Source organism: Gavialis gangeticus, unplaced genomic scaffold (genome assembly GCF_001723915.1).
Source record: "Gavialis gangeticus isolate Ggan-Ray unplaced genomic scaffold, GavGan_comp1, whole genome shotgun sequence".
Classification (NCBI taxonomy): domain Eukaryota; kingdom Metazoa; phylum Chordata; order Crocodylia; family Gavialidae; genus Gavialis; species Gavialis gangeticus.
Genome location: NW_017729015.1, coordinates 477,308 through 488,109, shown reverse-complemented (window position 1 = coordinate 488,109; position 10,802 = coordinate 477,308). Strand labels below are relative to the sequence as shown.

The window sequence follows — 10,802 nt, the reverse complement described above, 5'->3', positions numbered from 1 at the left end:
AATATATAACTTTTCCCTATGTAGAATCTAATTATTGGTGGGGGGGTCATCTTAAATTTAAAGTTGTCTTAGGTTTGGGTAAATACAGATATCTATTGTAATTTGTCAATTGTTGATTTCAGGCAGATATTTTGGATGTCAATCAGATATTTAAGGATTTAGCAATGATGATTCATGATCAAGGAGACATGATTGGTAAGTCCACTTGTACAGCAGATGCCCTGAAAATAACTGTATCCTCTGAATCCTGTTTTAATTCCATGTAGAAAGAGGTGTGGATTAGCTAAATATTGTATATAAGTATCATATGGTGTCTTATCCCGTTGTATTCCTTGCTGAAATTTGATTAGGCTTTTTAAATAAGAATCTGAGTTTTTTCTTCTTTGTATTGTGTAGATAGCATAGAAGCAAGTGTGGAAAGTGCAGAAGTCCATGTAGAAGGAGCCAGTGAACAGTTACAGAGAGCTGCTTATTATCAGGTAAACATATGCATGCTTTGCATTATTGCATGTAAGGATCAATCCTACTCCTTGCACTGCTTTGCACAGAACAAAGCAAAAATACTGTGGGCTTGTAACCAACCTGACAAGTACAAGTGAGAAGTGTGAACATGTGAAAGTCCCACCTCATGGATTTCCCTTGGGCCCTTATACTTGGTTTACTTTCTCAAGCAGAAGGCATTAATTAGGATACATAAACTTAAAAAGTGTAATTTGGCTGACTTTTATCATCTCCAGTATCGTACCATTTTAAGGATGTTATAAAAAAAAAAAAAAAAGATATTATCACCGGGGACTGATTATCCTACAAAATTATGTTAGAATGGACATGCTGTTGTCTCAGCCTTGTAAAGCTGTCCCTTTAGCAGCTAAGACAAAACTATATTTGCATGTAGCATAAATGCATATGCCCCCTATACTTGGATTATTTCTCACCCACAGACCTAGGCTTCCATTACTGTGCCATTTGCTGATCACCCCATTTCCCCTGCTTGCTCATCTGCAGCTTGACCTACTTAGTCACTATCCACCTCCTCAGTTCTTCCCTCCTTAACTATCTTCACACCTATCCTCTGGAGGCTCTTACAGTATTTCTTATGGTGCTACAGCCCCTCTTGCTCTTGCAGTCCAGTGGTATGTTATTTTGTGGGGGGAATTCTTGATGGCAGGCACATCTCCTGGCTGTTGCACTTAAAGTTTTTGATACTGTAGCAGAAAAATTATCCTACTTCAGGCACTGTCACATTTAAGATACCTTTTCTGGGATTTTTTTGCCCCTCTCTGATGTAAGGAATCATGTAACTGTGATTTCTGCTAGGTCACTATGGAAGGAATTCAAGAGGGATGTGCACAACATGGAGAGGGTCCAGAGGAGGGCCACTCGCATGATCAGGGGGCAGCAGGGAAGGCCTTATGAGGAGAGGCTACGGGACCTGAACCTGTTCAGCCTCCACAAGAGAAGGCTTAGGGGGGATCTAGTGGCCTGCTACAAACTAGTCACAGGGGATCAGCAGGCACTGGGGAAGTCCCTGTTCCCCTGAGCACTGCCAGGAGTGACCAGGAATAACGGTCACAACCTGGCAGAGGGTAGATTTAGGCTAGATATCAGGAGGTGCTACTTCACAGTCAGGGTGGCTGGGATCTGGAACCAACTTTCAAGAGAAGTGGTGCCGGCTCCTAGCCTGGGGGTCTTTAAGAGGAGGCTAGATGTACACCTTGCTGGGGTCGTTTGACCCCAGTACTCCTTCCTGCCATGGCAGGAGGTCGGACTAGATGATCTACTCAGGTCCCTTCCGACCCTAGAAACTATGAATTTATATGCAATTAAAGCAGCAGTGCTATGCTTCTGCTGTTAGCTGAGGGGAAGGAAATGATCGATCTGGCCAGAGGAGAAAGTCCTGAAGATTCATTGATGACTGACAGCTACTTATGAATTGAGATTATCAGATGGAGTGGAATCGTTACTAAGCAACAGCTTCTGTCATGCAGCAACCTTTAGTATTGTCCCCCAGTTCATAAGTTTCTTCACAGACTGAAGGACTAGAAACAAACAAAACCCCCAAAACTAAGCCTTCATGCTTTTGTCATGTTCCTCATCCTCTGAAACTTCCTCACCCTTTCTGAGGACTGAGACTTGACAAGGCTGCTGTAGGTAAAGTTAAAAACTACTCTGTATACTAGTACTCGATCAGGATGTGAATAAAGCAGAGGTATCAAAAGACAAAAATAACAGCTACAATGGCTGACTCAATCTGTCCAAAGACCCTTGTATAGAGGAGCTTCTTGGAACAGCTAATATAAACGTGCATGAAGAGAGACTATGCATCCATAAACAGCTTATCAGTGTTCACCAATCCAGCTGTTTCAGAATTGTAAGGAAAAAAATATCCTAACTTCTATAGTTGTAGCATATACTGATCTCGGTGTGCTAAAACTTCTCTGTTTCAGTCAACTCAAAGTAAAGCTTGTGCTTTACTAACAGCAAGTTTCATCCCACCTCATCTTAAGTGCTCATCCTACCTTATACTGTTGCAACTAAGAATATCCAATATTAGTCCTCACACTACATTATGCTAATAGCTTCAACAAAAAGTAACTTGTACTTTGGGAATCTTGTCCACTGTCCCCTTGAGTAAGGATGGATGTGCCGTGCTCCAAATTTATCTTGTTGTTTTCTGTTCATAATTTGCTATGCCTCGTATCAGCTGATTTTGTTAATGGTTTCTCTTCTATTTTCTCCATTAGAAGAAATCTCGTAAGAAGATCTGCATTCTGATTCTTGGCCTTGCTGTGGCTTCCATAATCCTAGGACTCGTTATCTGGCAGGCAACAAAATGAAATCTCCATGTGGAATGTAATCTCATTGCAGAGATTCCCCACCCCATTCCCCCCACACATCCCACAGGAGAAAACAGGCTGACTAGTTTTGGAAATGAGTTGACCAGCTTGAAAGAGCACAAGCCAGAATTTCTTCTAGTGATAGATATTAGAAACTAATGTGCAGATAACCAGTACTTGGAATTAGTGAACCATGGAGACCAGTATTTATCAGTTAATGTACAAATTATATTGCTTAATGTAATTAATCTCCTGTGGTTTTTGCTTTCTGTACTGTATTATTATTCCCTAACCCAACTGTATATTGAATAGTGTGATAAATACTTGGAGATATCTTTGTTTTTTGACAAGTGACAGTTTTAACATTTTTATATGTATAGTTTAACTTTTGTAGTACTGGAGTAGAATGACTCCCAAGAAGGCACTGTACTGGTTCTCATTACCAGTAATTTCTAAAATCTATAGTGCCCACCCCATGGTTTAAATAGTCTCCAAGTGGCCATAGCCATTCTTTTCTAGAGAAACGTTACCACTGTATCTTTGAAAGATGAGAGATGTGCATGAGGTGGCCAAGGTTGAAATCTCAAATGGGCCAAGTTACTGATCTGTTTGGCCTAGAGATATTTGTACCTGGTTGGTTTTTATTTGATTGGCTTGTTTGGCTGGTAATGGGTTTTTTGTTTTGGAGGTTTTTTTTCGAATGCAGTGTTCTTGGTGACAGTACATCATTTAACCTAACACACTCTTAAAAATACATTTTCCTTAGTTAAACCTGTTGGTGGCTTACTGTCACCGGACACTTAAATCTTTTCTCATGCTACACCTTCAGCACTTGAGGTAAAATTTTAAAAATTCTCTTGAAACACACTATAACATGTGCAAGTCTGAAATCTGCAACTGAACACTTCAGGGGGTTTGAAGTTAATAAAATTCACTTTTTAAATTTTTAAGCACGTTTTCAGTGATAAAGCCATATGAAGGTTATAAACTTTTGGCCTCAAGTTTACTAGCTAGTAAGGTGGTTCAGTAGTAGCTGAAGCCAAATTGTTTAGAAATGGCTTGTTCATAATATTTAATTGATATTAGAATGTGTAGTAGGCGTTCTGTGAAATAATGCCACTTATGATTGGTAACTTCCATCATTTTACAAACAGAACTCTGAACTTGGTTAGTAAATCAGTGGTACTTTTTTGAATGGCTGAAAATCGTTTGACCAACTGCTCCTTGGAAGAGATTTCTGGTTCCTCTTAATGTCTTGCAAATAGCACTTGATAGAATTGTACTTGTCATACATTCTGATGTAGCTATGAAATGAAATGCACTGAAGGAATGACATTCTAGCTAACACTTGGAATGTGGTGATTACAGCATATTGATTTCCACCCCCCTTTTTATTTTGTATTTAAACCTTATTCCATGTCTTTTGTGTAATAAATTAAATGTAGAAGCTGGAGAGAAAATGTACTCTCATAATTGCACACTTTTTTGCACTATTGCACCATCATTCCATCCACTATCGATAAATAAACAGATTTAAAAGTCTTTGTCAGATCTTCTTTCTCATATCATCTGAAATGTGAACAGAGGCCTTGAGACAGAAAAAATATAATACTTGGTAACTACTGTACTCTCTTGAAAGTATCCCCTCCAGGGTGAAAGGTTGAACTCATGCCAACATCATAAATCATCAACCTGTATAGCATTTTTCACTTGTTCACAACTAAGCAGTCTCATTCAAAGAGAAAAATAGCTGACCTTCTTGTGAAGTGTACAAGATTTCCATGCAAAAATGAAGTGGGTTATATTTCTGCTGAAAGCACAATAAATATGGCCTTACTGAACATTGTCTCATGCAAACTTGAACAAGCTTCCAATCACCAAATCTTTGTAACAATTAATTATTATCCTGCTCTATACTTGACATGAGGAATTGCTTCTTCAGGACATAAGACTTCTTCATGGATTGTATGCTGTATCTAGTACACAGAACATCAAGAACTGTGCCTTTCCAATGTGCTATATCTGTGTGTGGAAAAAAAGTTAACTTTTCAAAGTGGCCTTTCCAAGTTACAGCTATAGGAGGTGCTCTGAATAATGTACTTAGCTTTCAGAAAGCTGTTGCCTCATGAAGAACGTTTCTGTGCCAGCACCGTTTAGTAGTTCTAGAACCTCAGTTCATCCCTCCTGCGCTTCATCTCTCCTGCGCTCCAATGCAGTGTGGGCACTGCTCTATTTGGGGGTCTACTTGTGCCTTTGGGCATCCCTACCCACAGGAGAACTGGCACCAGCTAGAGGTCAGTGACTGTAGGCATAGACAAGCTTGTTGCCGTGTGTCTTTGTGGGAGGGTGCTGGTCATCAATCGGCTGGTCCCGTCCATGCTCTGGCACTGCTTCAGCACTGGCTATGCCTCCAGAACTCCTGGCCAGTGTCTAGAGACAGATGCTAGGGTTCTGGCAGTTATGGCACTGGGTCTCTGCAGGTGTCCTGAGCCTCCCCTTGCAGGAGGGCAGGCAAGGCCTGGTCTGCCTCCACAACCAGGTATGCATCTTCAGGCCCTTCAAAGGCTCCTGTATGGTACCAGGAGCAAGGCAACGTGGTGCCTGGTCAGCTGTGCCATCCTCTGCTGCCTCCAAGGGTTCTGATATGACCAGCATCTCTTCTACCTATAAGGTCTTCCAAAGTAGGACCTGAAGAGGCTGCTGGATTTCTACCAGGGCCTCGAGGTTGGTCTCTGTCACCAGGTCCCCAGAGATGGTCACCCAGGGTGCTAATCTCCTCACCAAGCCCCTGCAAAAAAAACACCCAGGTAGTAGTGTTGGCAAACATCGCTCATATTGGAGGTTTCCTGGACTATACCAGAAAAAACCCACAGATTTTCCCTTTTCCCTGAGAAAATGCAGATTTCCCATTTTTAACAGAGAAACACACGGATTTTCCACTTTTGCAGAGCTTTTTGCAGGCTGGCAGTTTCAGCCTGCAAGGAGCTGGGGGGGAGTGGGAGGAGGGTGATTAGGCAGGGGGACCATAAGCATGTACATGCATATGGCCACCAGGCAGCCTGGACAGCAGCTCTCTGCAGGTAGGTCTCATGGCAGAGAGGGGAGAGGAGAATTGAGGCCCCAAGAGGGAGGGAGGAAGTTGGGCATAGCTGGGGCTGGGGATGCTGCCCAACCAGGAAGTGCAAGGGGCTTGGGGTCCAGGGCTGCCATGCATAGCTGCAGGGCTCCAGCAAGGAACAGGAGGCTCATCCAGTAGGCAGTGGGGCAGGGTTGGTTCCCTGCAGCTGCACACAGTCTCAGGGGGATATAGGCATTAGGGATGTGCGAAGCTTCGGTTGCTGATTCAATTCAGAGATCTGGCCCAATTCAGCGGCCAAATCTCCAAATCTGAATCAAATCTGGAGACCCATTAATCTCTCCGAATCGAATCAGAAGCCTGATTCAATTCAGAAAGATGTGGAGAAATTTGACGATTCGGCCATAGATGCATACGTTTTTTCTATGTACCTCAAGGTACCAGGCGCAGCTCATGAATGTTGAGATGGTGGGGCAGATGGAGCATCCCATGGAAGCACAGGGGGTGGTCTCTCATGCACTCAGTGGCAGACTTAGAACTGGACCAGCAGTACTTCCGGTCCGCTTCCAGGTCTGCCGCAGAGCTTGTGGGGGAGCCACCCCTCACCCCCCAGCTAGGCAACTGGTGCCTTCTGGGTCTGGGGGGGCACCTGGGGTCCCCCTGTGGCCAAGCCCAAGCCTACAGCTGCCCCCCCACCCAAGGCTCCGCTCCAGCTGTGCCCCCGGGACAAGAAGGGGAGCTGGGCTCTGCGTTCTGCTCCCCACTTGGGCTGCAGCAGCCACCACCACCTCCCAAGGGTGGCAGCCAGGGATTGGGCACTGCTGGGAGGGGCAGGGCACTGCAGATCCAGGTCCCTGACCCTGCAGCCCTGGCAGTTGGAGGTCCCCTCTGAGGGTGGGATGGAAGGGACTTGGACTCATGTCCTGGTGAGCAAAGGGGGCAGGGGAAGCTCTGATTTTCTATGACAAAAAAACTCAAATCCAACTCCAAAATTTATAGGCATTTAGAATTTATTTTATTATAGTGATTGAGGCACTGGTAGGCTTCCAAATTGCTTTAAAATTGTAAGTATATCAATAAAACATTGTGTTCGACTAATACTTATATACATAGTGGAGTTTAATTTTAATCACAGAATTTGTGATTTTTTTTTATCAGAGAAAACCAGGATCCCTGGCCATGAAGTTGCTGCCTCAGCAGGCCCCATGGCACTCCCTACCCCACTGTCTCAGCAAGCTGGGGGATTTCAAGCCAGTCTGCCTCTGAATGGCCCGCTGCCACCAGTTCATGCTCCGCACAGTCCATCATCTGATCCTTGTGTCCTGCCCAGCAACAAGTGGTGGGACACCCAAGGCGAGGCCAGGGAGGAGAGTCCCTAGTAGACAAGTCTCTATTCCATCTTGATCCTACGAGCCAACAGGGGCCTCAGCTAGTGGCTCCTGCATGGAGCCATCACCACAGGCATGTATCTGGTGTGCTTTACAGGCACTCCTAACATCTGGCCCTTTTGCCAACAGAGGAGGACCCTGGTACATGTCTACCTCAAGTACACCAGATCGCAGGCCCCCTTCTGCCTCTTCCAAAACCTCCTGCTGTGGTTCTGACTGCACTTCTCCCTGCACCTTTTTTGTTGTGCACTTCCCGTCCGTGGCTCCATCAAGCCCCAACATGTCCTGGTCAACCTCATCCTGGCTCTAGCCAAACTGGCCATCTATAAAACCAAGAAGGAGGCACCCAGGGGAACCCAGGCAAGTGTGAGGCTGTCTTCCTGTCTCTCCTCTGGTCACAGTTTCACCAGTCAATGTCTGCAGGCTCCCTTGACTCATTCAGGGACTCAATTGCCTGTCAGAAATGATGGATGAATTTCTAACAAAAACAAACAGATTTTACTTTTTATATTTATTAAATAAATATATATAAAATTTAAATAAAATAGGCTGAACATTTGAAGATACCAATCCCTTCCTGTACTTACTCTCATCCAGCACGCTGGAGGTGCACCCGCCCATGCTGCCACCTGGCTGCCGTCTGTGCACCTCTTTGCTGGGCAAGGGCAAGGACAAGGGCAAGGGCAAGGGCAGGTGAGCTTTGTGCCTCGCAACATCCCCCCATGCCCCAGGACTTCTTCTGTGCTGCCCACAGGCACCTCCTTCCCTGCTCGGGCTTGGGACGAGGCTGCCACTGCTCGCCCACTGCCTCGCACCTCTGCCCAGCTCCCACTTTTCCTGAGCAAAGAGTGGATGCTGAATGGGAAAGTGAACTGGGTAGGATCAAAGTTTTTTCCCACTGTTCCTCTTGCTTGCAGCCTCTAGCATTGAAGATCTAGAAAGTGCTGGTTCAGAGGCTGTATCCCTAACTGCCATGCTCAATAGCTACGAATGTCCCTTTCCTCCAAGAATTTGTCCAATCCCTTTTTTGAATCTGGCTAAACTCAGTTTCCACAGCATCCGGTGGCAATGAGTTCCACATTTCTATTGCAAATTGTGTGAAAAAAAACTTGGTTAGCTTTAAATTTACCACCTGCTAGTTTCATTTTGTGACCCATAGTTCTTATGAGAAACAGTAAATAACAAAGCCCTATTTATTTTCTCCTTGCCATTTAGTATTTTGTAAACGTTTATCATGTCCCCCCTCTTTCCTAAACTGAATAGGCCTAGCCTCTTTAGTCTCTCCTCAGGTGGAAGTCCCTCCACACCACTAATCCCCTTTGCTGTCCTTCTTTCTATTTTCTCTAGTCCTTCTGAATCCTTTTTGAGTTGTGTGGACCAGAATTGTGCACTGCATCCAAGGTGTGGACACATCATGGATATTTATAGAAGGACACGATAATACTTTCCATTTTGTTTTCAACTCCATTCTTAACCATCCCAAACATTTTAACTTTTTGGTTGGTTGCTGAGCACCGAGCTGTTTTTAGTGAACTGTCTATACTGACTCCCAGACTTTCCTATGTGGTAACAAGTAATGTAGAGACCATTATAGTGTAGGTGCAGTTTGGGTTAATTTTGCCCAGGTGCATCACTTCACACTTCTCTACATTGAATCTCACCTGCCATTCAGTTGTCTCTTTGCTCAGTCATGCTAGAACCTTCCATAGTACCTCACAGTCCACTTTGGTCTTTACCAGTTAGAATAATTTTGTGTCATCAACAAACCTGGCCACCTGGCTACCTGCCCCCTTTTCCAGATCATTTGTCAATAGGTTAAACAGCACTGGTCCCAACACAGATCCCTGGAGGACCCCGTTTGCTTCTTTCCATCCTGAAAACTGACCATTTATAGTCACTTTTTGCTATCTTTAAGCAGATTTCTAATCCAGGAGTGGCTATTCACTGTAATCCTGTGATCCCTGTAATCCTAACTTCATTAAGGGCTTCTGATGGATCTAGGTCTCCCTAAATCCTAACCCTAGCCTCCAGAGTAGCAGGTACACTTGAGGGTAGAGCTAGGATTCAGAAAGACCTAGACAAATTGGAGGATTGGACCAAAAGCAATCTCATGAGTTTCACTAAGGACAAGTGCAAAACCTTGCACTTAGGACAGAACAATGCCTTGCACTGGTACAGGCTGGCCAAGCAGCAGCTCAGCAGAAAAAGACCTAGGGGTTGCAGTGGACAATAAGCTAAATATGAGCCTTTGTTGTGAACTGCTTGTTGCAAAGAAGAACAACAGTATATTGGGCTGCATTGGTAGGAGCGTTGCCACATCCAGGGAAATGATTCCCCTCTATTCAGCATTAGTTGAGGCCACATCTGTACTGTGTCAGGTTTTGGCCCCCAGCCCCTCAACAGGAAGCATTTAGGACAAATCTGAAAATCCAGCAAAGGGCAACAAAGATGGCTATAGGGCTGGGGACCACAACTTGAGAGGCTGAGAGAACTGGGCTTATTTAGTGTAGAGAAAATAAGACTGAAGGATTTAATAGCAGCCTTCAGCTACCTGCAGGGTGGGTCCAAAGAGAATGGAGCTGGACTGTTCTCAGTGGTGGCAATTGACAGAACAAGGAGCAATGGTCCCAAGTTGCAGCAAGGGAAGCTGAGGTTAGATATTAGGGAAAACTTGCTCACTGGCATGGTAGTAAAGCACGAAAACAGGTTACCCACAGAGGCTGTGAAATCTCCATCCTTGCAGGCTTTTAAAACCCAGCAATTCAAAGCCAGTGACTGGGACGATCTAGTTGGGGCTGGTCCTGTTCCAAGCAGGGGTTGGATGAGATGTGACCACCTGAGGTCCCTCGCAGCTGTCATTTTCTGAGATTCAATGACCTTGTCAAAGGCTTTTCACAAGTCCGGACTTAGCTTGAACACTGCAACCCAAAGACCGTGGCACAGGGGCAGGTGGAGGCGCAGAGCCTGACAGCAAAGGCATTTTGCTTGGCCCTTAGGGGCACAGTGGGGAAGCGCCCCTCGCGGCTCCTCTGCCCCCAACGTCTCACGGGCCCAGCCTGCAGGTTGTTTTCGGCACCGCTGCAGAAGGCAGGGGAGGCGAGTCCCGTTCACCCACGTGCTGAGCGGCTCGTCTTTCTAGTCTTGCTCCTACCACTTCCCGCCTCTCCCCGCCCCCGCAGCAGCCTCCAAACACACAGCCTCTTCAAACCCCGCGCGCATCTCTGGTGTGACGCGCCGTGACATAACATGGCAGACTGCCCCGCCCCTCGCACGGCACCCACGCATGCGCATTGCCCCCCGCCGCCGGACCGCGCTCTCGCTCTGACGCGCCGCGCGATGCATCCTGGGATGGCGCCCGGCGGCGGTGGTCCGCCTGTTTCCCAGCCTGCCCCAGCGCGCTGAATGGGGCAGACGCAAGATGGCTGCGAACGCGAATTCGGGCGGCGGCGGTGGGTCGCTGTTCGAGTGCCCGAGCTGGTGAGCGCCGGGCCGGGCCGAGGG

General features: G+C 46.0%; 2 protein-coding genes across 2 annotated transcripts in view; both read left to right on the top strand.

The window, feature by feature from the left end:
- STX12 (syntaxin 12) overlaps nt 1–4,379 on the top strand; it is a 48,269-nt gene extending 43,890 nt beyond the window's left edge. Inside the window, exons 7-9 of the mRNA XM_019512114.1 lie at nt 123–195; nt 397–479; nt 2,745–4,379. Coding sequence (XP_019367659.1) covers nt 123–195; nt 397–479; nt 2,745–2,837 — 249 coding nt within the window. The 3' untranslated portion in view covers nt 2,838–4,379. The remainder of the gene's footprint in view (nt 1–122; nt 196–396; nt 480–2,744) is intronic.
- Nucleotides 4,380–10,628: 6,249 nt separating this feature from the next.
- Nucleotides 10,629–10,802, top strand: part of PPP1R8 (protein phosphatase 1 regulatory subunit 8) — a 55,764-nt gene continuing 55,590 nt past the window's right edge. Inside the window, exon 1 of the mRNA XM_019512112.1 lies at nt 10,629–10,778. Coding sequence (XP_019367657.1) covers nt 10,720–10,778 — 59 coding nt within the window. The 5' untranslated portion in view covers nt 10,629–10,719. The remainder of the gene's footprint in view (nt 10,779–10,802) is intronic.